This window comes from Camponotus floridanus, unplaced genomic scaffold, assembly GCF_003227725.1.
Source record: "Camponotus floridanus strain SB8 unplaced genomic scaffold, Cflo_v7.5 scaffold8, whole genome shotgun sequence".
NCBI classification, from domain to species: domain Eukaryota; kingdom Metazoa; phylum Arthropoda; class Insecta; order Hymenoptera; family Formicidae; genus Camponotus; species Camponotus floridanus.
In genome coordinates this window covers 2490499-2518447 of record NW_020229849.1, presented here as the reverse complement: position 1 = coordinate 2518447, position 27949 = coordinate 2490499, and the positions used below count along the sequence as shown (strand labels likewise).

Below are 27949 nucleotides of genomic sequence, written 5' to 3'. Positions count from 1 at the left end.
AACGAGGAGGCACCGCCGCCAGTAGCTCCCAGGCAGTGACTCCGCGCGTAACATGTAACCGGTGGCCATCCATCGTGGTGTTATGTCATCGGTGACAATCCCAGGACGCGGAGGAGCCTCGGACGGCGGTGCGCGGAGGAATCGAGGATAGAGCGCGAGTGATCGCATCCCGAGTGGAATCGCGAGCGTTCGGAAGGTGTCTTTCGCGGTGTTCCCCATCTTCTCTCCGACATCGTCCAGGACATTCACCTTCCTCGCGCTAGACGTTGAGAGAGCGCGGGTCGCGAGGGCTCGCCCCGATGGATCGACCTGGGTGATCCCGAGCTCGTCGAGGATGCCGCGAGCTGGACGCGTGCCTCGATGAGGATCGACGCTCGTGCTCTCCCGTGTCCTCGTTCGGCTGCGCGGCGTCGCGTCACGGTTCGATAGCCGGACGGACGCCGGCGACCTCGGCGTCGACGACTCGAGCGTCGGCATCGGAAGCGAACGAGTCGTTCCGGTGGATGTCGACGAACCCGCGGTCCCGCAGCCGCAGTGACAGCGCGATAATACCACGGTGATTACGAGCGCGCGAGGGGAACAGGCGGCCTGGTCCCGTGAACGGTGGTAGCAGACGCGGAAGTTTCGTTCCGGGACGACAATGGCGAGATGGCCTTGAGTTCGATTGCGCGAGAACGAGTTCGGTGAACGGTCGTTCGCGGGGTTCGTTTCGACTTGGAGCGATCGGGACCGCGCGATCCGCGCTACGTCGCAGCGCGCGTCTCGCTACCGGGTGTCTACGATGCACGGTGCAGTTGCAAACGGGTTCACGCGTCAAAATTATGCCGGGGAGATACGAAGCGGCGAACCAAAGTACGTAAAAAACGAGAGCGAATCGCGTACGTAGACAATTTCGCGCGACCGGAAACCCGTATGTTGCGTCGTATTTCGCGACAATTCGCGATAATTCGATACAGCAGCGATCGTCCGAGTCCGAGCTATCGATCGTTAACACTCAAGCGGCCGGATGCGATCCCGTCGGGCGAGAGAGACAGAGTGACCACCGTTCGTTGAATGGAGTGATGAGCGGGGCCCCTGCGCGGGGCACAGTGCCCCGTCGTCAAAGACGCCATCATCATCATCATCACGATCACCATCATCATCACCAGAAGCATCAGAAGCGCGTCCGGGACAAGACGTCGCGAGACAGAGCGCTGGATGAACCGGAGGAGAAGCGGCCAAAAGTCAATCCGATCTTCCTGTGGGCGTCGCAGCGCGAGCAGAGGATCGTCGAGGTGAGATGCGAGGACTACGATAAGCGGAATCGCATCAAGCTCACGAAAACCGCGCAAGGATGGCGCTCGATACCGCGCACGACGTCCAATGTTTACACGATCGCCCTGGGCACGGCCTGCAAGAGGACGACGTCGGGCCCGGTCGAGTCGTCGCCGGCCTCGTCGGTCTCGTCCAACGACGAGAAGGAAAATGGCAAGCGGCACCAGGAGGTCGCGCCGACCAACGCCATGGCCGGCTCCCATCGGCGTCATCCGCGAAAATATACGGCAAACGGTGCGACGAACGGTTTGCTTCCTGGCGAAGGCGCAGGTAGAAAGAGACGTTACGACGAAGAGACGAGCCGACGTGGATATTCCTATTTGGGCTCCAAGTGGAATCCTGGCGGTCCGAGTTGCTCGGACGAGGATAACGACAACGAAGGTGAGGAGAAAAGCGGAGAGGAGGAGAAGAACCGCGAACGGAGCAAGGTGGAGGATCGTCTATCCAGCTTAAGGAGCAAAGATAGATTGGGCGGTCGCGTCAATTTGGAGAGGTTGCAAAAGGACAAGCTGTTCCAACCGCGCGTCGTTCTGGAGCAGCTACATTTGTCGCAACTTCCCGAGAGCGCGCATCAAAATGTCGTTCGCCACTCGAGAGCTAAGGACGCAGCGAACGAGACGAAGCGAATGGAGGAAAGTAACGAGCAAAACGAGAAAGATGCCGTCGAGGAGGAGGAAGAGGCGGAGGAGGAAGAAGAAGACAGCGGGAAACCGAGTCGGGTGAACAAGGCGGGCATTCAGGACATATTGAACATGATAGATGCAACAGCCTCGCCCGTTCTCGCCACCGACACTCCCAGCGCTGATCTACCGGTCGATTCTACCAAAACCTACGAAGTTCTTGGCGAGAAGCAGTTTGTAGAAAGACAAGTCAAGGACGTGAAATCCGACTGCGCGAAAGATAGATCGAAAAGAACGTCGGCACCTAGTTACCAGGCCGAGATCATCGACCAAAATGAGGAGATCGATGATAACCTGGAAGTGCACGAGGAGAAGATCTTGGAGGAGGATTGTTGCCTAAAGGAGATGCTGGACAGAAAAATTCGCGGGGAAAACAAGCTCGTGCTTCTTTCGTCGCAAGGTAAGAGAAACCCCGAGATGACCCTGAATTCGTGTAAAGTCGCCGAAGCTGACGGCGGGCTAGTCGAACGGTCGACGTGCAAATCCAACTCCCTGGTCACGTGGCCAAGGATACCGGCCGACGAGGAAACACCGGCGGAGGCTGAGGAGGAGGCGCCAGACGAGCCCGGCGAGCCGGCGAAAATCGATTACAACGATAGCTCCAAGATCCTCGACGCTCTGAGAAACACGCCGGGGCTCTCGGTGTCCGTGACGAGGAATCACATACCCGAGATCGACAAGAATCTGATTGTGTCACCTGCGCGGCCGCCCTCGAAGGCGTCCTCGTCGAGCAGGTCGCCGGATTCGCAAGCGGAATGCGTCGAAAAACTACTCAAGAACTCGAGCGATTTTGTAAACGACCCCGGCGGACGCATGAATTCGCCCCGCAATTTGCCGGGTCTGTCGATCATTATACCGAGCTATTGCTACAGAAGCGCCTCGGGTCAGTTGACGACGACTACCTCACCGAGTATGAAACGTCGCGTCGAATCGCCCGAGAGTACCGTCAGTTTCAACAAGGCCGACACGTATCCGGAACGACTGAAGTTGGACAGATTCCCCCACGAAGAAGACGAGGAAGAGGACGAGGACGAGGACGATTGCGACTCGCAGGTTCTGGAGGATCTCAGACGGCAGAAGGCGGACTCGCTGGCACATGACACCGTTGACGCGGATTATTACAGCAAGCCCGGTTCCCGAATCTTCAATCGGGAAGATCGCAAGAGCTCGCTCGACAACATAAAGAGCGACTCGCACTGGATGGGCTCCAGCAGAAGCAACGAAGCGCAGGCCAAATGTAAATATCAGGATCTCGAACATTTCGATGAGCAAGTCCTGGAGGAACTACGGTCACGCGGCACCGTAGTTTCTCCTCAGCCTAGCGGAATTCCTTGCTCCCCTGCATCTAGAAGACCATCATCGGCATATCTCGAGAGGTTGCTGCCGAGTCCGCCCTGTTCGGTTTCCTGTTCGGAGGATGCCAAGAGCGAGTTGACGTTAAAGAGCATTTTAGCCTCGTCCAACTGTGCGGAACCTCGGGACTATGAGAGATCGAAGGAGGGACTATCGACGCGATTCGATCAGAGCATCGAGCCTGTTTCTCGATCCGTGCATTCGAGCGTCGATCGGAGCACGAGGAGGACCGGCAATCAGCGCAGCTTCCAGGAACGCCTCAACGTCCACAGTCAGGAGACGAGGAATTCCGGCAGGCCGATGTCTAGCGGCGACATTCCCAGCACCTTTTATACGATGACGGATCGCGTCGCGCTCAAAAGGCCCATGTCCGTCGAATGGCAGTCGAGCGGGCAGCGGCAGAAGGCCCATCAGATTGGCTACCAAAAAATCGCCGCCAAAACGAAGAACTTGGCCGATCGTCAAACCCAAAATCAGGTCGCTTGCGCCACGTCCAGCAGCACGGACAAACTCCTGGACCCGGCGAGCCAGTTGCGCGAACTCATCGAGACCGTCGGCTATCTGATCCCCGATCCTCTCCTGGTCCCCCGGGATTATTTACCGGGTCTGGCCGCCGCGCCCGCGACGGAGATCCCCAAGTTGCTGGCCAGCAGGCCCGAGCTGAGGCTGCCCGAGGCCCTCACCAGGCCCGATTTGATCCGGGATCCCGATCTGCTCGTGATATCGTTGGCGCATCTACAGCACGTGCTGGATCACGGTGAAGGCCCAGTTTCAAGAGCGCAACCGCAACAATCCAGGGCCGTTAATAGCATTAATGGCATCGTCAACAAAGGATCGTCCGGTCACGTCAACAACAATGGCGCGAGAGGCGGCGGGCCCAGCCGGCCGAAACTCAGCTGTAAGCCGATTGGCACGCTAATGCCGACGCAACCGATTGATCTTTCGAGCGGCGCTAACCGATCACGCAATCCCCATCCGCCTCTGCTCAGGGTGCGCAGCGGATTGCTCAAGCAGGAGCCGGAAGTGAGTTCCACAGCGACCTCGCCGGACGAGTCGCAGTTATGGCACCCGTTGTTCGGCAGGTAAAGGTTCTTCGCATTTATTTTTTTCTTATCTTCCTATTTTCTATCCGGCTATTTTCGCTCATTCGTTGCGTAATAACTCTGATGAATAGGCGAAAAAAAATAAAATGACTAATTATACAGGTACACAGAAAAAAAATAAGTGCCAAGTCAAAACTTGTATACTTAAACCAACGCGTTCATCGTTTCGTATATGCGCAACAATTTATAATCTTCTTAGAAGAATTTAGTAATTTTAAATTTCAATATTATAGTCTTATTATAATATTGTAATTGTGTTGTTACCTCAAGAATATATGATAATTTAATTCTATTTTAAGAAAATTATAATCTTTGATTTAAAATTGTTATTTTCTATCCAACATTGTTTCTTTTCCGTTCAAGAAAATTAAATTTTCAAATCAGAAGAATATATTTTTCTTGAATGAACTTTATAAAATAGCTTCATTCAAGGAAAGAATTATTCAAGCCATTATATTTTTCTTTAATTAACGCAATATAGTCTCATTTCAAGATTTTCATGTTAAAACTAAATATATTTTTAAAACAAGAATGTCCTTTTTTTTCTGTGTAGTAAAAAATGCCAAAGTATAAAAAAGCGCTTGAATTTCAGTGGACGCTGATATACAATTTAAAAATAATTTTGCTTTATTATTATTCTATGTATTTTATATCTCCCTTCGAAGAAAGATGGATATACGATTAATGTGTTTGTTAAAAAATAAAATTTAAAAATATACCGTTGAATAGAATACGTATTCAAATTAATTCAATTCCCAATTGAATCACATATCTTTTAAAGTAAACAACTCAATCAGCCGAGAATATTCTATATTCTATATTGAATCATCAATGTATATTCTATATTCATCAATCGGCCTCGTACAGTTTGAAATTATGGACGCGTAACAAATTTGCAAGTGGTCGAAATATTATCGAAATAATGCATTCGATCGGTAGCGATGATTATTCCACATTTTTTACATCAATGTTTACGCCGAGTGATTCAATTAAACGAATTACGCACGTCGCAACATTTAATACAATTAAATGTTCATTTAGAATGTAATATATCCGACGAAACGCGGCAAAACGTGTGTTGGCGAGAGGACGGCACGTCGGATATATTTAGAGCGAAAGAGGTGAACGGAGGAAGATAAAAAAAAAATAAATAAAAAAATTAAAAAAAAAACACAGGAACAAAAATCGATGCTTTACTTCCTCGCGTGCAAATAGGTCGGCCTGAATAACGATCATGATGAACCAAGTGCACGAAAACAATGCTGTTAAGCCTACCTCGCGAGGAAAACGAGCAAAGCGCGCGCCACGATTCGGTGACGAGGAAAGAAGGGAGAGGAAAAAAAAAAGGACGAGAAGTGGCACGGTCGGCTTCGTTTATTTAAACGCGAGAGACGCGCGCGCAGGAAGTGCATTCTGATCCCTTCCGCGTCCACTATTAACACGCAACGCGTGCTCCGACTCGTGCAAATGCGTTTATATTCTCGTCGCCGCGTGTTGTAGAGCGATTAAATTTCTACCATTTTATATCGACCTGCGTGTCCGCGCGTCCCTCGGGAGACCCGTCATATCGCGTTGCTTTATGCATACGAATCGCGCGGACGAGAAGGCTACTTTTGCAGTTCCATTTCGCCGCGACTCGAGACGCGGAATCGACGATTCACCAAGCCGATTGCCGTCGATGCGACGGGGTTCATTTGCATCTTAATACAAAGACGTGTGCTGTACGAAGCGCGGGTACTCAACAAACTCCACCACGGGAGCTTGTCACTCGAGCCTGTTACGAGTCGCGATTATCGTACGCGTCGACACATCGACACTGTTAAATATTTAAATTAAATCGAATGTGAGAAAGAGAGAGAGAAGGGGGGAGGGAGAGAGAGCGAGAGAGAGACAGAGAGAAAGAGAAAGACTTTGATCGCGCCTTCTATATCGAGCGTGACCCTCTACTTCCTTCGTGAGACATCGAAAAGAGAATTGGCAGCCTAATGATAATTAGAGAAAAAACAAGTTCGATAAAAATAAAATATGTAAAAGAATTGAAATTTTTGAGAAGAAATCAGTTCGATAAAAATAAAATACGTAAAAGAATTGAAATTTTTGGGAAGAAATAAGTTCGATAAAAATAAAATACATAAAAGAATTGAAATTTTTTAGAAAAAATCAATTCGATAAAAATAAAATACGTAAAAGAACTGAAATTTTTGAGAAGAAATCAGTTCGATAAAAATAAAATACGTAAAAGAACTGAAAGTTTTGAGAAGAAATCAGTTCGATAAAAATAAAATACGTAAAAGAACTGAAATTTTTGGGAAGAAATAAGTTCGATAAAAATAAAATACATAAAAGAACTGAAATTTTTGAGAAGAAGTAAGTTCGACAAAAATAAAATACGTAAAAGAATTGAAATTTTTTGAGAAGAAAAGAAAGAAGAAAAAAAAGCATTGTCATTAGGTATGAAATTGGCACTCCCATTAGGTATAATTGCGACCAGATGAATAGGTGCTTTTTGTAAAAGAAAAAAAAAATTTACGATGTAACGGTCAAAATCTTCATTTCATTTCCGTCATTTGGAATTTTTTTTACAATCTGCCGTGAAGCACGCTTAGAATAGAATTCTCGAAATTTTTTGGCACCGCCAATCACCGCGCTCGAAGCGCACCAAGCGAAGAGTTCTCGCTCTGGAAATTTCCAGTCTCGATCGTGCAGCAGACTGTTAATTGATTAATCGAGACTTGTCTAATGAGGAACGCCCGTTCGAATACGATTGGCCACATTGGCACAACGTGAAACTGGGTCGTGGTAAACGCTTTTCGTCCTACGTTCGTTGTCTACGCTTAGCTCGCTAAGCTCGACATCGACGACAAGGCTGCGCGGTTGCGCAAGTCCGCATATTTAGGATTCATAGGCTCAGGTATAGATCCGAAGGACCGATAACAATACGTGGGTAGAAAGGATAAGGTTATCTAGTGACTGTATGCTAATTTCTTCGCTGGTCGCGCTGGAGAAGACATTGTTCGCTTACGAGAGATCGCTTCATTTATCATGTTTAGAACAGCTTAAAAGCTGCGTCTATACTATATTAACCTTGAATCGATTTGACTAAATGAAAACAACTCTCATATATCTCTCATATATCTTCCTCAATTAACGTCAATATTTTATTGAAAAACCAATAACTACCAGTTAGTCTATCTTATCCAGTAAAAAAAAAAATATGTTTATGTCATGCTTATGTCATGTTGACACATTGTGATAAGATCTTATAGAAGGAAAAAGAAACCAAAAAATTTCCATATACAAGGTGATTCTTAATAAGTGTGAAAAATCTTAGATGATTCTTTGTCGGAAATTAAGGGGGATTTTTTATATAAACATATACTGCTACATCTCTCCCTGTGGAGTTACATTACTCCAAAAATGGGAGTAAATATTAGGTTTTTATTTTTTTTCTCAAATTTCGAACAAGTTAAAGAAATGAAATTAGGTGGATATTTTCGACTAGTAAAAAAGTTATTTATTAATATTTTTTTCAGCCTCTCGTACTGTTATAAGGGGATGAAACTAGCAACCCCTATTCAATTTTTTATTAAAACTTTTTAATGTTCATATGAAAAGTCCCTTTAATTTTCGAGAGAATCGTCTCCTAAAATTCGCACTTATTAAAAAAACACCTTGTATATCGCGTACATATATAAAAATACATTTCTCGACGTAACAAAGGCAAAGTGTAAAATCTCACAGCGAAACAACAAATATATAATCCTGCTTAGATACCGGGCAAGATGCAAAATTAATTAAATTAATCGACAGGAATCTCTCTGTAATAAAGCTTACGGAAATAGTTATCGATTCGCCGACGTAGAGGAGTGTCTCTACAGTCGGGGCACTAAATCTCCCCGGGTTTCGGTAATGAAACGCGAGGGACTTGAGGACCTGGTCTCGACAATTAATGGAACGCGCGTCGCGATTCTCTGAGAGACAAAGAGGACACCGGCGAAAAGTTCCGAAACGCGCTCAGATTACACGGTGCTTGATCGCACGAGCCGGTGTGATGTAATAAGCGTGGGTGCGCACCAGGGTGTTATGCGTGCGACATGCACGGTCTCGAGAACACGGTTCCGAACGCCCTTTCGCCACGGGCGGGGAGCACTTGTGTAAATAGCATTAGGATGCTAGTCTACGCTGGCGAGCGAGCGAACGGACGGACGGACGGACGGTTTTAATGAGAGGGAGAGGCATTAGAGGAGGACCCTCGTTCGTGTCGACACACGACGACACGAACGTTCATCGATCGTGCCACCAACAGGACACGGGGAATTCGAAAGCGCGGAGGGACGAGGGAAAGGGAGGGGAGAGGGGTGCCGGACAGGAAGCAAAAATCTCGGTGGGATTTAACCCTCTCGTGAGCGGGCGGTCGAAAGGAGGGAGAGATTAGTTTATTATTCCGGAGTAACGATCTCCCATCGAGAAAGGATCATCCATTTTCTTGATATCTGTATTTCTCAATATTTAGATTCGAGATTTTATGTGTAATTTAGCCATTTCTCCCTTCGAAATGTGTCTCCCAGTTTGACCTCGTGTGCGCTAATGATTTAAATTAATCAGACTTTTATGTAAAAAGCTCAACTTTGTCGCGGAATTACATCGAGCGTCATAACCATATTTCTTTCTATTATTTGTCTGCACGATACTTGTTGCATAACCCTCTTGTGTAATCGCATTCACGTGGCAAAAATGTTGGAAAAAAAGACCCCCGCTGAAAATATGTCTCCCAGCGTATCGCTTCGATTAGCATTCATCGTGCAGCTTTATAAATCAACAGGATGTACATCACTCGTTGATAAGAGTTTGCATACTTTGCAACAAGCGCACGTCGTGTCAAGTAGTCAAATGATAATTTTAAAAAATAATTCCAATCATATTCTCAGTAATGTAACGATGAATGGATAGAGTAGGAAGGGTCATGTATATTTTCCTTCTTCTCATAATTAAATCATCCATGTTAGATTAGATAGAAGACGTAATAAATATAAAAATAACGTTTACGTTAAAATCGTGTAAAAAAACGTTTGCAAATTTAAAAATACGACTGCTCGAATTTTGAGGAATGAGAAGAGAGAAGGAGAATTGAACAATATGTAATATTGTAACGTTTATTGGAATTCGGTATGAAACTATACAGCTAAATTCGATTTGCGAGAGCGATCGCAACTCCGATTCGGGAATCCGGATATTGCTTTCGAAGATTTATAGAGATCGGACCCAATTCGGCAGATCGAGTTAATCGAATCCGCGCATATCCAACGCTTCAGCGTACGTTGCTAACTACGATAATCGTCAGCGATATTTCTCGCGATGTATTGGCGTACTATTCGTGCCCGATTCCGTCTCTGCGATGGAATCCGAGGAGATCTCCCGCCATAGAATTGGATCGGCAGGGACGTATCTATCGACAGTTTGGAAGGACCCGAGGGTCAGCGCGATTTACGAGACGTCTTGTCGGGATCGGTCGATGTTTGCCGGCCCTGAAGACTCACCTCGCCCACGTCCACGCCTACGTATCGTCGCAGGTAGAGGAAGAAAACGGACGAGAAAGGAAGATGGGCTCGGGAAATAGAAAGAAAGACACAGCGGGAGAAATAAAGAGAGAAGGAGAGAGCAGCTGATCGAAAGCTGGAGGGAGAAAAAGTCGGCGGATGGAAGCGCATCTCTTCGTTTTCTTCTCTCTCTTTTTCTTTCTTTCCTTTCTTTTGTCGGGTCATCATTGTTCTCCTTTTGGTTTTGTCGTGCAAGCGTGATACTAGTTATTATTCTTCTCTGTCTCTCGATTCTATTTTTTCTACCTATTGGAACCGGCCTGCGGATTCTTCCTATTTCTGCCCACTTTTTCCTCACTTCCTCTAGCTCGCTTCCTCTAGCCATTTCTCTCTGCCTAGTTCCCAGTTTCTCGTAGCGATAACTCGCTCCAAGCATTTACGATCGCGGACTGTTCGACCGAGTTCGCGGTATCGCTTATAAAGTCGCCTTGTGTCGGTAACGAGCACCGCGACACAGTGATCGAGCCAGACACTGGGGGTCATTGGTCCCCTGGGACTGTCATGGAGAGACTCCTCTCTGTCTCTTTCCCTCTCCGACAGCGCTAACGTACGTAGGTAGGTAGGTATATATCACCGGTGTGAACGCCCCTTTAAAAGCGGATCGATGGATATCACTAGGAAGCGCGCATATACCGCAATTCGTCCCGTTTGTAAAAGGCGATGATATCAAAATTTCACGTAAAAAGCAAAGGTTATTGTAGAACTGTTTTTGAAGAGATTTTAATTTACGCGAGAAGTCGACAGAAATATTTTCTTCCTCGTGAAATAGATCTAAAGAGGGAAAAACAATGAATTATGTAATAAAAAGTATTTGGTTGCAAAACTGAAATATTATCGGAGAATGTAACGATGCGAATATTGCACAGAAAAAAAATAGTGTCAAATTAAAACTTATATACTTAAACTAACGCGTTCATTGTTTCGTATATACGCAACAATTTATAATCTTCTTCTTGGAAGAATTTAATAATTTTAATAATTTTAATAATTATTTTAATATTTATAATAATTTAATAATTTTAAATTCCAACAATATTATAGTTTTATTTTAATATTGTAATTATCATCTCAAGAATGTATAATTATTTAATTCTACTTGAAGAAAATTATCTTTGATTTAAAAATGTTATTTTCTATCTAACATTGTTTCTTTTCTACTCAAGAAAATTAAATCTTAAATTATAAGAATATATTTTTACTCAAGAAAATTAAATCTTAAATTATAAGAATTTATTTTTCTCAATTGAACTATATAAAATGGCCTCATTCAAGTAAGCAATTATTCAAGCAATTATATTTTTCTTTAATTAACGCAATATAATCTCATTTCAAGATTTCCATGTTAAAACTAAATATATTTTCAAGAATGTCTCTTTATCTGTGTGTATATATTGTATATATACTTAGAAAAGAAAAAAACTGTCATCTATAATTTACGTGCCTACGCGTAGAAAATAAAATTGCAACAAATGCGAAAAAAGAAGACGTCGAAGTATTTCTTCAGGAAAAAGTTGGCCAAAGTTCTATCGCTTCTAAGCGACGAAGAACGCGGAACAAGAGTACCCGTAGCTACATCGAGCAACGATTGATCGCCTGAACAACGCACTACAACAATCTAAATTCATTCGACGGGATATCAGGGATTATAGTTTCGAATACGTCCGACGCAAATAGGATAAGTGGCATAAAGATAGGCCAGATCTACTACCCGAAGTAGAAATCTATGCGAAGCGCGAAAATCGATCGGCAAAACTCGCTTATCCGGTCAATGGTCTCTCGCGAAAGAGAGTCCAATTATATATACTCTTCATTTACATTATAAATATTTTCATAACGATATATTTTAATCGAGAGATCACTAAAATTACTTATCTTTAGCCCACAGACGGAGTACATACAGGATGTTTTTAAATTCGCGATAAATATTTTAATGACAAATTCTTTGTAACATTTTCAGACAAAAATGTCGAGGCTATGATATAAGTTTTCAAATGAGAAAAGTTTAAATTGAAGATTACGATTTTTAATGAAATTCTTCAATATCTTCACAATAATTTCATCAATATCAAAAGCATTCGATTCGATTGGAAGCACCTTTCTTATTAGCCAATTTGCCACCCCTGAGCGCGAAACTTTAACCCTGTCATTCGTGATCTTTAAACTTTTCTCATTTAAAAACCCTAGCCATTTTCGTCTTAAAATGTTGCAAAGAATTTTCCTGTGTACTTAATGAGCATCAAGACATTCGCGCGCGGGTGCTAAATGATGCAAAACAGGAAATCAGACATCGATCGTCGGAAAATCCGTTCGTTTCAGGGACGCCCGACGACGTTAACGTTATGAACGACCTTCAAGTATTTACGCAACAAGGGAGTCGATGGTGGAACGAGGACACAGGCATGCGACTACGCACCACGTGCTCAGATTCGTACTTCATTAGCACACGTAGCCGCTCTCGCGGATCGATGTTACGCATATTCTCCTGGCGCAAACAATGGCCCGTATTCTTTGTGTTCATTTAGCGCTAAATATGCGTCTCTCTCGCACACTCGAGCGCGAAGATCACGAGTGTAAGAACGAGAAAATCAGATGACGATTAATGGCTACGATTAATTTCGTTCCATGAAGGCGCGACTGTACATTTCCAAAATTATCCTTCTATATCGTATTAAATTTTGAATTTATTTCGAATGAATTGCAAGCATCTTGGGAGGAAAATAAATTTATTACAAAATAAATACAAAGGAACAACGGCAGTAAGAGTTTTTTGCACATGTATTGTATCATGAGTGGTAAGCTTACAATATTGTACTATTTTCTCCAATTACATTTAATCAATTTAAATAACGCGTAACCAAAATTAATATAACTTTATATAACAATATTACTTATTTTGATTTTATATTGTTTATTATTCTACTTGCTGTGCTGAAAATGGCTCAAAAAAGAGCCGAAACGTATGCGTTATTTAAATTGATTAAATGTAATCGGAAAAATACACTATTTTAAGCCACTCATGATATAATACATGTGCAAAAAACCTGCGCTGGCTCTTGCTGCCGTTGTTCCTTTGTATTTATTTTGTAAAATTTTTAGAGCCATATATTTATTAATGTGTTAATAAATTTATTATTAAGGAGTCTTATAATTCTTTCTGACAATTGATAAAATATCTGTTTGGTGACTCGATTATAGTCGAGTTGAGATGTTAAATTCAGACAGCAGTTGAATGTTAAAATTAGATGGCGTTCAGTTAGATCGCATATTTGCGACGATTATGTGCGCGATACATTCGCGTACGTTCTTTTTTTAGAAAATTTAGTTTCGCCATAGAGTGGCCGCCGTGGAATCTTTCGTGGATCGATGTTTATATATAGCCGGCGCAAAATATGCTTGTAGACGTAGCTCTACTTTCGGCTTATCTGGGCGAGTTACAAATTTCCATCGATACTGACACGTGTTCCAACACCATTCTTTCGCAATTATTACACGCTACCGGCATACCTGCTTTTTCAATTACTTTTCCAATTGGGCAAAATTAATCATATGTTTGTGAAAATTCCAACGAAAAAAATTGTGTCGAAACGTGTGACACGTATAAGTCCCCTACGTGACTCGTCTTTGGATTAATGTCGCCACCGCACGAAATTAGTGCCCGTAACCATAGGCACCAGGTAAAGATTTGCTCACGATGACAACGTGGATTCGACCTCGCATGCGAACCAAGCTAACTCGAAAGAAAAACGTGGACATACGTGGCTTATCTTTCGCCGGTTTTTTTTCACTTTAATGCTGGCGATGTCATTGCGTCAAGCGTCGCGCGATGTCGGAGACGCGACGATCGATGAAAGTAAAAGAAATGCAACGAACGGGGAGAGGGTGGGGAAAGGGGACGGGAGATTGTAAAAGCGAGGAACATTTCAAGACAGCGAGCTTAATCGCCGATGTGGCGATCGTTTTATTAGAAACAAAGTACCGCCGTATGTAGAGCCGAAGGGGGATCGTCCCTTCTAAAAAAAAAAAAAAAAATATCGTGCGCTTAATGCGAGGAAAAGGCATTTACGCAGGAGCGTAATGGCTTGATAAACTTCTAATGCAATACAATTAAATCTATCTTATGAAAAATTCTCAGAGGTAATCAAACTGTCATGTGCTGTCGGGTGGTTTCTCGAGAGACCGTGTCTATCCCTTTTTCTCCTTCCTACGCCATATTTTGTGGTCAATTTCAATCGAATTATCCGAAATCGATTGACCTCCACGATTGACGTTGAATTATCGAATGATGTTAGAGGAACGTGAGCAAACAATTGGCGATTGCCGGTATGCACGTGTCGAATCGAGCCACGTGGCGCTTCCTTACGCGTCGCGATTATCTACCCTTTTGCATTAAGATTCGCGAGCTATTCGGCACCACCGTGAAGCCTACCCTCGCTATTGGATCGATGTGTGTATCGACACACACATGTGCGCGGACGTATTACGTTCGTGTGTGAGCGCGTGGGCGGCTCTATGGAAGGATGGCTACGTTGGGCTCACCTCGACGAGCAGTGACGTGGTCGTGGTAGCGTACAGAGGGAGGAAGATGCGAAGAAAAAACAGAGAGAGAGAGAGAGAGGGAGAAAGGGAGAAATAGAACAGAGAGAGAAGAGAACAGGAGAGAGAGCGAGAGAGAGAGAGAGAGGGCGAGAAGGAAAGGGGAAAGACAGAGAGGGGGAGAGAGAGAAGGACGTAATCTGCGCACGTGCAGACCGAGAGCACCTCGATCGATCGTCCTCGTCGTTGCAAAGAGTCGTTACGAGTTGAGTACCGGTCGTGTCGCCGCTGGTACTAGGATCCGCGTACTACAGCACGAAGACCAGCAAGCAAGCCGGTACGTACTCGACGTTTTCGAGTACGCGAAAAATGAAGGGGAAGGATCAACGCTCGCGCGAATTTTTCCTCTCGTTCAAAGCCGCGTGATTAGTTGAAACGACGATGTATCGATTCAGAAAAACTCGATTCAAAATTTTCTCAACGCACATTTTAGTGTAAATCCGATATTTTTTTTAAAGAAATAAATCACACAGAAAAAAAGGACATTCTTGTTTTGAAAATATATTTAGTTTTAACATGGAAATCTTGAAATGAGATTATATCGCGTTAATTTAAGAAAAATATATTATGTAAATATAATTGTATTTATAAAAATTATATAATATGTAAATATAATATGTAAAATAAAATATGTAAAAATATAATAAAATATAATAAAAATATAATATGTAAATATAATTATATTTATATATTATGAAAATATAATATATAAATATAATTGCTTGAATAATTGCTTACTTGAATGAAGCCATTTTATATAGTTCAATCGACAAAAATATATTCTTATGATTTAAGATTTTATTTTCTTGAATGGAAAAGAAACAATGTTGGATAGAAAATAACATTTTTAAATCAAAGATTATAATTTTCTTAAAGTAGAATTAAATAATTATATATTCTTGAGGTGACAATTACAATATTAAAATAAGATGATAATATTGTTGAAATTTAAAATTATTAAATTCTTCTAAGAAGATTATAAATTGTTGCGTATATACGAAACAATGAACGTGTTTAAGTTAGTTTAAGTATATAAGTTTTAATTTGACATTTATTTTTTTTCTGTGCAGAAATTTTCATTTACGTACAAAGATTTATACTTGTTAGATATTTATTAAGTAACTTTTGAGACTTATTAAATATTGCGATCAAGCAATGTCTCTCCATAGTATAATTTAGACAATAATATACACGTTCCTTTCAAAGCGACCCACATTTTATCTCGCACGGTTGAACGGTAGCTTAGCTGGAAAGACGATCAGTGACACGAGAAAAAGTACTTAGCTTATCAACGAGTGTGACCTTAATAAGCATCCAACCTCGATTTAACATCAACCTAAAATACTTTAATAAAGCGATAGACACAATTAAACAAACACATATTAATCAAATGCGTCTAAAATTTTGAATCTCATTTATTTATATTTGTATAATTTTAATAAAATAATAATTAGCATATTATTGAAAATATTCTGGGGAAAAGATAGAGTTAAGATATAAATAATTATACGATGTTATTATATAGAAAGCATAAAGTGGATCAATCTTTCTGGCATCAATCTTTTTGATTTCTCTTCATTTCCTTGCGCCATAAAAATTTGCATAAAAAATATTTAACGATATATTCTAAATTGCATTCTATTTTTTTTACTTTGTTTATTGTTTATTATCTGTTTTTCATAATCATAATCAATATGCTATAGTCTCTCTTTTCCTCTTTTACTTCATTTATACGTATTATTTCATATACATATCATTATACTTTATAATATACACATGTAATTATAATAGAAAATTTGACTTTATGATTTTATAATATATTTTATCAATATATAAAATAAACAACAAGTTTAATTTATGCAATGCGATAAGCAGTGGAATACGATAAGGCACAAGACCTCTAACTTTTACAGAATATAATACAAACAAAAGCCATTCGTTAATCACGACAAACGTCCGTGAACTTTGCACTAACGTTAGTATTAAGTAACTTGAAGAGCGAACACTTTACATGAGCAGAAAAAAGTTTAGCCGGAAATTCAGCTAGCGATCGAACTTAATAAAGTTTTCGGGGTAAATGGCGCAAAGTTTTTCGGCCCACATTCGCCCATCAAGAACATCTCGTGTCGAGCCCTCATCAAATTTTCAGCACGGTATTCATGCCGCAACCATTTCGGAATGCATACCTCTTTCTCGCGCGCGCAAACTTTCCCAAATAAAGTTCGGAATTTCTTTTAGACCAAAGAACGAGCGTTTACACGTTGTGCAAACTTTCGCAAATTAGGGAAAATTGTTAATCGATAATCTTGCTCGTTTTTTTCATCGAGATTTAGTCTTACAAAATGTACATGCAATAAAAAACTATATTTAATTCGATACGTTTAATCACGAAATCTGCTTCAAAGACCAAATCAAATTTCATCTTTCGAATAAAATATTATTTTTTACTTCTTCAAGTTTAATTAATTATGGAATATATAATGCTTGGAGTTGCAAAATTATACAGATTTAGTGTAATTTTAGCTCTCTTTCTTCTATCGTAATTTTCACGTATAATAATTAAAGTGTCTATAGACGGATTGCTGTCATCAGAAATTATAATCTTTGAATATTTATTTCTCGTTTATTCAGAGCGTAGAATCGATGTCCCCTAATGAAAATGACGGGCGAGCTCTTCATTAGTCTGGAAATTATAGCTCGCTATCGGCTGGGTTAATATTTCATGAATGTCGATGTTTCTTAATGAGAACTGATGCTTATAAAGGGACGAAACGGGTCACTTTTAGCAGACGAAATTTAATCGGAAACACTGTATTTATAACAAAGCTGTCCAATTCGAAACGCGACGATAAATATTCCCACGTCATTTAGATGCTTTGCACTTTTGCATATTCTACCACCTGATACATATTCGATAGTTACACGCGGCATGAAATTTAAATATATTATTGAAAAAAACATCGATGTGTGCATATGCATATATTTTGATATATACATATTATATGCATACATTTATCAGGATAAACACAATGGCACGAAATCGATACGTTGTACGGAGAATCGTAATTTACAGGGACGAAAAAAAAAAAAACAGACTATAATCAACATAGGCAGCCGTGATGCTTGCTTTATTGAAAAGAAAAAAAAAAGAAAAGAAGCGATCAAGACGTATTTCTCGCTCGAGACCAATGAATGTTATTTCATTCGAATAAGCATCCGATGATCGCAACGTCTTTAAATATCTATATGACGAGAATAATTCAGCCATATCAATAACAAACTCATTCACTTCTATTAGTGAGCATTTGCTCGTTCTACCATGAAGGAAAGAGCGAAGAAAAAAGAGATGGAAAGGACACAATAAAAAATTGTGCGTCCATATGTTAGAGTTTTCTTGCGTTACCAAGTTTTGATTAATAAAAAATTAACGTACAATCTTTATGTTATTATTTTAATGTAAAATTAACGCACAACCTATATGTTATTATTTTTATAACGTTTTCATGTGTTACATTTATGTCAAAACTTAACACTTTGTATGTGTCTCTTAGAAATGGAATATTATTTTGAGTATTTTTAACATAATCATTTTAAACAATCAACATGTCTCAAAGTCAGTTTAACATTCTAAGAATAGTTCAAGCGAATCTTCCAATAATCTTGAATTTTGACATGCAAAGATAATCAAATTTACTCAAATCAAATGTTTTTATTACAAATAATTCAAGTTAAAACAATTACTATTATATGTTAATATCCTCAACATTTCTTGCGAGGTATTGTAATTATTCTTTCATGTAATTAAATTGTATGTTACTTTTACATCGCATTTAAAGTCACAATAACAAAAATTAATGTAAACTATCGTGTCAATTATTTTTAGCTTGTCAACAACTAACATACAAAGTTAGAGTTGTTTTAAAATTTAGAGTGGACTTTCTGGGACATGTGAAAAATGTTAATAATTAACATTTTATTTTTTACCGTGTGTCCTCCCGGCGAGACGAGCGTAAGTTTCAAAGTTCTGGAGCGTCTTCGATCGGGAATTCATATTTCATACCCGTTCCAGAGAAAAAGAGAGTCGGGAGACGAGCGTCTACGGCGCCTCTGAAACTCGGTCATCTATATTTTAAATCGTGGCGAGCAAGCGCGGATAGATTATCGTCGTCGAATGCGAGGAGTACACTCTCGTTACACAAGAAGTCGTCGGCGTCAGACGCAAAAAAGTTTCATTCTCTCGGGAAGGGAGAAAACGGATCGCGCAACTTTCAACCTACCGTTCGCGTTTCCAAGCCGTCTCTACGTATCGTGGCGTTTAATTCACCGGGATTATAAACAACCGCCGCGCCAGGGTAACCGTTAATTACGATAAGCCGCAAATCCCGAGCATTAAGCCCGTCCCTGCCGTGCACTTTACGCTCAAATTCTAAATCCCGTCCCCAAAAAAAATACAAAGAGACGAGGAAGAAGAAGAGGAGGAGGAGAACAAAAGGAAGAGGGAGAAGCATCTCCGACGTGCAAGCTGTCCTCGACGTGACATTATTCGGGAAACGGTACTCCGAAATAGCAACGTGATCATTTCTGGCGAATGTTATTATTACGGCAAATTCGCGCAAGTTTGTCCCGGAAATAGCAAAGGTAATCGTTATAAAGAGGCTGCGATTATTTTTCTCATCAATATGAGAGATCTTCATCGTTTTGTTAAGGTAAACGAAAGGCGAGTATCTTATCTTTTCGAGTCACTTTAACGCGCGTTTCTTTCGTGCACTTTGTTCAATTCCGTGAGAATACGCCATGTGTCGCGTATGCGGCCCGCCACGACTTTCAGCATCGAAATCGCGTGCCAGTAATTGTCCCGATTACCCTTGCTTCGCTGTTGCATTACGATGTAGGAAAAGCGCTCTCAATTAAGCGGCGCGTCCTAATTGATCTTCCGATGCGCGTGCACGCAGGCCCAACCGTGCGATATGTATAACGGTGCGTCCGCTAATCCAGAAGAGATCGCGGCGAAAGCAGACGAATGCCGATGCAACCGGCAAAATAGAAATTTCATGAATTCGACGAGGCTGTCGAACGAAAAACTAGCGACTTTAAAATCACTTAAATTATCCAGGGTAATTAAATTAATTAGCCAATTGCACGAAAATTACAATCGGTAAAATATATCTGTTTTCAGCGATAAATTATACAACTTGAGAAACTATATTGAATTATAAATTATACTCTCTAAAAGTGAGAATCAGTGAAAATATCATTAATTTAAGCAGTAAAATAAGATTTCACTGAGAATCAGCGAGTATTTTATTGATCTTTAGTGGAAACGCTTATTTTTATCTTATATCTCACTGATTATGGACAGTTAAAATAAAATTCACTGTAAAATCAGTAAATTTTACTGTAAAACCAGTAATCGCTAGTTTGTTAATTTACCGCTACAATCGCCATCTCTCTCGTATTTAATTTTACTTATAAAAATTATATAAAGTTTGCAAAGAGCGACATTTAAAATTAAAAGTATTACTTCGATTTAATTTCTGATTAAAGAGGCTTCAGATATTAAATCGAACTTTATAAGTCGGACAAATAAATGTCTGACGACTTAATGAAAATTATTTGTTCGTTATCTATTTATTACAAAATAACAAGTTTAATATGCATGTGATATAAATAAAATAAAATTTTTAATATTATAAAAATTTAGTAGATATAAAATTTTTAATTTTATATGAAATAGATAGAGAAATGAATTATAGTTTAATATTACTGACAATAACGAAAGAAATATTGAAAAATGATGACTGATATTGAAAAATATTACTGATCGAAACAATCAAAATTATTAATTGAGCAATAAAATATCACTGATTTACAGTGCTGTACTTTATAACTGCTGTAATCAGACTATTTACTGTTTTTCAGTAATAATACACTGATTCACTTTTAGAGAATAGTGTATGACATTGTGATTTTTAATTTTTGAAAATTATTATTTTATTATAAAGAAATATATTTTATTTTTAAAATTCCTGTATTATTTGATTTGACTTTTTTTTCTATTATGTATATTTTACACACTATGGCAAACAAATGACAAGTTAATTGCTAAACTTTAACTGTTATAAATTAATTAATCTTTTTTTAAATATTTTTGATTAATTTAATTGAAATAATTAACTAATTAATTCGTTAAAAAAGAATTATTAAATCTAATGTTTAGGTAATATATAGGGTGTCCCTGAATGATCTGTACAAACTTTGCGAATAAATTCCAACCTAATCTAACCTAAACAAGCAGAAATGTCCCATAAACATAGGAAACGCTTGCTTCTAAAGTTACCGTTCGAAATTTTCCTGCAATAGCTGGAGAAATTATCACGTCAAATCGCATAGGTGCCGATCAACTGCTGCGAACGTTTGATGGTTTGGAGTTTGGCGGGAAAAGTTTGGCCTTTTCTGGAAAAGTTTCTTGGTACATTCGAGTGGCTAATCCATTTCCACCGACACGGCCATACATCAAATGGATATCCGCCAGTTCGTCAAATGAATAATTTGATTCATTCATGTTTTTAAAGTAGGCCTGGAAACGAGCTTTGTAATCGCAGGATACTTTCAAACAACTAAACGCTGAGCTGCGCTGTTTGAAGTTCAAGCTACTTTATTTACATGTTTTACGCTATTTGGTGATTAAAGAAACCGTTTCTTTAGCAAGTATACTATCCTGTTATGTCCGTGGCAAAACCGATGAAATAAATAAACACAGTTTTGTAACACCTATGCGATCTGATGTGATAATTTCTCCAGCTATTGCAGGAAAATTTCGAATCGTCGAAAGGCCAGAAGCAAGCGTTTTCGACCCCATGTTTATGGGACATTTTCTGCTTGTTTAGGTCTCTGTAACTTATTCATCAAGTTTGTACATATCATTCAGGTTTGTACATATCACACTCTGTATAGGTACAATAGCACAATTGTACAATAGATATTGTAATAACACAATAGATATTGTACAGTAATACAATTAAGAGCTGATTAATGAATATAAATATAAATTAATAAATATAAAAATAAATTTAATATAGCAAATATTAAATCTAATATATCCTTTACACTCGAAGATTTTTTTCGGATCATTTACCAGCAACTCGAGCGCTTTTTCTTGCGAAATAATGGAAAATAAGTCGCTTTAAATTAAATGGTACAGCTTTGGAATCAATTATTTTATTCGAATGATATTTGTTATTCAATAAATTTAATATATTCTTTGCACTTAAAGACTTTTCTTGGATCATTTACCAGCAACTCGAGCGCTTTTTCTTGCGAAATAATGGAAAATAAGTCGCTTTAAATTAAATGGTATAGCTTTAGAACCAATTATTTTATTCGAATGATATTTATTATTTTTATGGAATTTACTTGTGGACAAAATCAAACTTTTAATTTTTAATTTTATCATTAATTTTTCTAATGTACAACAATTGAAACATGCACCGACAATGTACTTTAAGCTTATCTCCTCTACGAAATCATCATTTATACGTTATATCGTACCACAAACCGTATGCCCGATTTAAAAAGAGAACTGCCTTTCATATAGGATCTCTTTATCGCTATCTTCTATTACAAAGAAGTACCGTCACCACTGTAAAGGCTTACGTACTGACGAATAATATTCTCTTGCGTATATCTGGGCATATACATTTTTATTACTTTTTTTGTTTCTTGCGAATGGAAAATTTCAAAGAAACATATTGATGCAAAATGTTGCGTAATTTTATTTTATATAGTCATAGTCATAAGTATAATAAGTATAATAAGTATAATATATAAGTCATAAGTATAAATATAATATATAATCATAAGTAATCTTTCTGTATTTCTTTAGAAAAAACACTCGAACTGCTTGCTACATTTATGTCTCCTCAGAGGGGATAATCGAGTGCAAAGGTATTTCCCCAGCATATTTCCTCCTAGTATTCAATTTATTGAATTTTTAATTATCCTGTTATATAATCCTATATTATATCATAGTATATCAATGTATTCGTGTATAAAAAATAAGTAATCAGCTGTCTCGACATAATCTGTCGCCAAAAATGAAATACCATTTCTAATTGAAGCTTCATTTATAGCTATCGTTATCAAGCGAAATATTCGCGTCGCCGACGAAAATGCAGATATAGATCCGTCCCCAAATTGCGCCGGCAGATAATTGCGAGCCGAAGCTGGACCGCCGGCGCGAATTTGCATTCCATTGTAATTACGACTCAACCTCGTAATCTCGCTTACGTGGACGCTGTGACGTACATGATTAAATGATGATTCGATGTTATTTTCGCGACACATGTCGATCTTTTATTATGCCGAGAGATTGATCGAGACACGACGATGACGAGACACGTCGCCCGGCATCTTCTTTGTAGAAATCTTTCTGCGCTTCTTCCTTCAATGTTCGCGTTATCCTCGCGAATATCGAATCTCGCAAAAGTATGCGCATAATTCCACGCCACATTAAAGTCTCGTAACTGATTTCATAAAGAAACAACGCGCACATGTATCTATGCCCGAGGAAAGGAAGGACGGAGACGATCCGGATCTTATGTCCCTTATCGTACCTTGCTGTTTATCGTAACTCGCTACTACGAACTAGGCGAGCTGTTTGCTCTGCGAGGAGTAATAAAGTATGTCACTTTGACGACATATTAAAAGAGACCGCTCATTTTTACGTCACGTTTAATATATCAAAGTATATAAAATCATATACTTGTTATCGCTACAATTATTTTATTGCGAATTTTGATATTTATTTGTAAACTTTACAAATAAAAATCAATATATTGACAAAATAATTACATAATAATTGTAAAATAATTACATATAATAATTATGTATTAATAATTTATAGTAAAATAATTTTATGAAATTATAACTTTATGAAAATTATATAAATATATAATTTTGATAAAATATGAAAATTATAATTTATAATGAATATATAATTTATAATGAATATATAATTTTCATAATTTTACGAAAATGATAAGATACATTACACATGCCTGCGAAAAAGGGGGCTAAAATTTTTTTTTTAAGATGCAATAGTGATTTTTGACGCAATTTTGTGCGCTGAATTCGAATCTGACCGCCGAATTTGCATAGCATGTCAGGTTTTTGAGTTATTTGTAGTTGAATAGCCCAAAAATCGCTATTTTGGCCAAATTCATGAATTTATTGTGAGTAAACCAAATTTTTTGAAATATTTCTATCAATGGCATCGTATGGTACTCACTTTTATCTTTCGAATCCATTTTCGATTACCCCGCCGCATGATTTTTTTTTGTTCAGATGTACAAGTTATAAGACTAGTCATGCATAGGGATCCAATAAGTCATTCTAAATCAACCGCGTCACCTCTCTATCTCACTACGAATCAAAATTAGGATAAAATATACATTTTTAAATACCTTCTGTCACCTTTTGAAATTAAAAATGGCGCATCCAATGGCGAATAGAATCACAATAAAAAGGCATGAAATTTAGAAAAATGTATCAAAATATGTAACAACTGTATTAGACATTTCTTTACAATACTTTTTCGGCCAACCGAACCTGGCATATGTCAGTCTTTTCAAATTTCAAGATCATGGATTTACCATATTGATGTCTATATAAATTTTCTTTAATGTAAATTTTCTTACAACGTCATACTTATATAACTCAGCGAAAAAAAATCGTGCAGCGGTAATCGAAAGTGGATTTGGAAGGCGAAAGTGAGGATTATACGATGCCATTGGCAGAAATATTTCAAAAAATTTGGTTTCCCCATGATAAATTCATGAAATTGGCCGAAATAGCGATTTTTGAACCATTCAATTACAAATTACTCAAAAACGTGACGTGCTACGCAAATTCGGCGGCCAGATTCGGATTCAGCGCACAAAATTACGTCAAAAATCACTATTGCATCTTTAAAAAAAAACCCTCGCCGACCTGTGTTATTTATCCATTTTATTGAGTTTACGTAAATGCGATTTTTCACTTTGACAGTATACAGTATAGTATAAATAATACAGTGACAACTCGATATACATATTCATCGAGATTCGTAACGAGGCTAATAACACAATTCAATTTTCATTTTTCATTTTTGCAGCCAGAAGAGGCAACAGCAGCAGCAACAGCAGCCGTTGCCGCCGCAGCAACAGCAGCACTCTTCCTGGCACAGGACCACTCTCGCCTCCTGACCATCGTGATCATGACCTTGGCCGCGAGTCCAGCGATCCTGAATGGCGCACGGAGAAAGGAATCGCGAATGGACGGGAAACACCGCGATGCCACCACTTCTTACGCGGTTTCGGCTACTTACCGAGGCCGTTTTTACGAGCGACGCGGAAATATGCGGACGAAAAAACGCCGACCGGCGTGAATCTTTGCGGAATTACCGCCGCAGGATATCCGTTGAAGCGTATCCTTTTCTCCTCGCGGTGGTGTAGTCGAAGCGGCGTCAACTCGATTCCGTTCGTACATTTTCCTTTAACTCGCTGTTAGTCGCTCGTTATTATATTCCCACTCTAATATCCTGTATTATCCTAATCGTTAACCCATTCAGACCTTATGTACACAATTATGCACAAAATTTTAAAATCATGTGAAATAGTTATTATATTTTTTAGAATTAGTTTCCCTGCGATCTCTCGGTGGACTTGAAAATTCCTAACAGTTATAAATCATAAAAAAAAAACCTTAGCATCAATAAAAATTAATTCAATAATTTTTTACATTATCAGAAAAAATTCAGGTCTGAATGGGTTAAACTATTCTTCCTCGAGGGATACGAAATAATCATATGAAAATTCGAATTTTTATTTTGTCGAAAAAATGCTCTGAATTATTTTGTGAAGATATTTTTATCGTGCGCTACATGTACGAATTATCTGTATCTAAAATTATGATAACATTTGTTTTTTTTAAATATCAAAAGAATGAGATAAAATGCGAACGAGACTGACAGCGTGTTAAAAGATGAATTATACGATGCGCAATCTTAATACACATTCGGTAAATATTCGTAAATTATATAAATCATGTGATAAATCTTACGCGAATGTAGACGATAATCGGTTAGTAGAGTAGAGATTAGAGGTAACGTATTTTGACTGAAGAACTCTACGAACTTCTTATCGCGAGTTCGAGTCAAAAATATATTTTTCTGTTAAACTTTTTGTACTGACAAGACACACGAATATTCTCTCTCATATCTGTGCAGAACCAAATGCCAAGTCATGATAGGACCAGTCACTATTATCAGAGAAAAAAAAAGTTACACGTCAAACGTACAATTGCGGAAAATTACGCAAGTACTCCGTAATAAGGTCGCAGATCAGAACTTCAATGCGCGGTTGAATTACAGCGAAAGAAAAAAAAAAGTATCTCGTGTACAATCGTTGATGTGATGTTTTATAAGACTCTCTCCTCTACACCACTGCTTCAACGATATAAACTGTGCGATTTTCTCTCATCGCAACTTTGTAGAGACCCTTGACACAAGTGCAATGATACGCGAACGCCGTGATGAGGCTCCTCCGTTTCGTACACGTTATCTGTTTTTTTATATAAGTAGTCAGCGAAAAAAGCGTTTGCCAGTTTGTTACGAATTAGTTTTGTTACTAATTATTTACACAGATTGTAAAACAAAACTGTTTGCGAAAAACAGATCGCATCGATATAACTTTATGTTTAATTTAATTAGAATTTAATTAGAATTAGAAGAAGTCTAGAAGTGTGAAAAATCTCGAAGAATGCAGCACGTATTGAATTTTCATTAGAGAAAGAAATGCAGTTATGTATTTAAAGTTACATTTGATTTTTGTATTGTATAATGCGATGGGGTTTCTTTTATTCGTAACGTTATTTGTTATCGTATCCTTGTTATTTTATAAAATTCGTTATTGATTTAACGTTATTAGCGCGATGCTTTTTTTCACTTTTGCGTCGTCACGGCGATCGTAACTCAATTTCCCCATCCCAGCGAAATAGAAATTAGTGCGTCACGATCAAATATTTATATCCGTGACTTTACGAGCCGAGTTTACACGAGCAGGATGCAATGAATTTCCATCTGCGCAATTAACGATGATGCGTTTAGATTCTCCGATACTTTCGATTCTACGCCTTTTATAATTTCATCGTAAAATCTCGTCGCATTCGATCAATTCGAATTTTGTAAAACGCCGCGCTTCCCTAAATTAAAAAATCCTACCGTTAGATTTAAATTAATTTATTAATCTCCTTTCTAATTGGCTCAATTAATTGGCGCGTTTCTTTCATGTCTGTTGATAATTCGATTTGTAAACAGCTTCCTCGTTTTAGATTGCCTCGAGATAACACTCATAAAAAGAACCTTAATTGCTTTCAATCAATATTTACTTATTGTTATAGCTTAAATGTTACACATACGTTTATAATCTCTTACATGTTAGTTTAATAAAGTTTATGGTTTTAAGAGCAAATGTACATGTCGACTGAATTTATAGCGAAGAAGCTTGAAATAACTTTAATAAGGATTTTACACAATTGCCTTTATTTTTTTTTTTAATCGTTCTTATTTTCTTACGTATTACACACGATAATTGGCGATACTGAGAACAATTCTTTCTAATTCGTTTTATCTAGTTTGTTCCGGCTGAAAATATTACATAGGCAATTAAAGAGCATCAAATTGATTACGGCTATTTGGCTCACTTATCGTTCGTATGTATGTGCATGCGGCTATTTCCGTCGAGCACCGGAAAACCTCGGAGACACAATAACGTATCGTAGAAATGCCATTTCAAAAATAGTCACGCTTGAATATTCTAGACGCGGACGAAGCTATTTATAGCGTAAATCTGCGCAATCTTTGTCTAATTGTTCGCGTTATGAAATAAGACTCGTTATAGGATAAAAAAAATGTTCCGAAAATGTTGCTGGTGTAAATTCGGCGATTCGAAAATGAGCGCCTTGATCCTTTGCAATCCAATAATTGTTATTACCGTACAATAATTTATCACTCGTCGAGAATGTTAAACTAATTTTTTCAATAAATCACCGTCTTAAATTTGTATCCGCTTCAAACGCGCGATATGTGTCCAGTTTTCTCTGCGTTACGTAACATGTTTCGGAAGGACGCAAAGGATTGAAGCGCGTAATAAAAAAATAAAAGGAATGAAACGGCGCAAAATAAATTGCATAGCTATGCATGACGAAAATAGGTGCTATTCGGTAGTTAAAAAAAAAAAAAACGAATACGGGGAATGCGAACCATGGCGAGGGG

The 27949-nt window shown here is 38.9% G+C and overlaps 1 protein-coding gene across 1 annotated transcript; it reads left to right on the top strand.

Annotated features, from left to right (window-relative positions):
- Nucleotides 1-27917, top strand: LOC105255444. The gene is made up of 2 exons (XM_011264737.3): nt 1-4429; nt 24791-27917. Exons 1-2 carry the CDS (start codon nt 1062-1064, stop codon nt 24879-24881), a joined length of 3459 nt encoding a protein of 1152 aa, XP_011263039.1. The 5' UTR covers nt 1-1061; the 3' UTR covers nt 24882-27917.
- Nucleotides 27918-27949: the final 32 nt, after the last annotated feature.

Coding starts and splice junctions, on each gene's coding strand:
- LOC105255444 (XM_011264737.3), top strand. CDS start 1,062: ATGAGCGGGGCCCCTGCGCGGGGCACAGTGCCCCGTCGTCAAAGACGC. Junction 4,430..24,790: donor TGGCACCCGTTGTTCGGCAG/GTAAAGGTTCTT, acceptor TCATTTTTGCAG/CCAGAAGAGGCAACAGCAGC.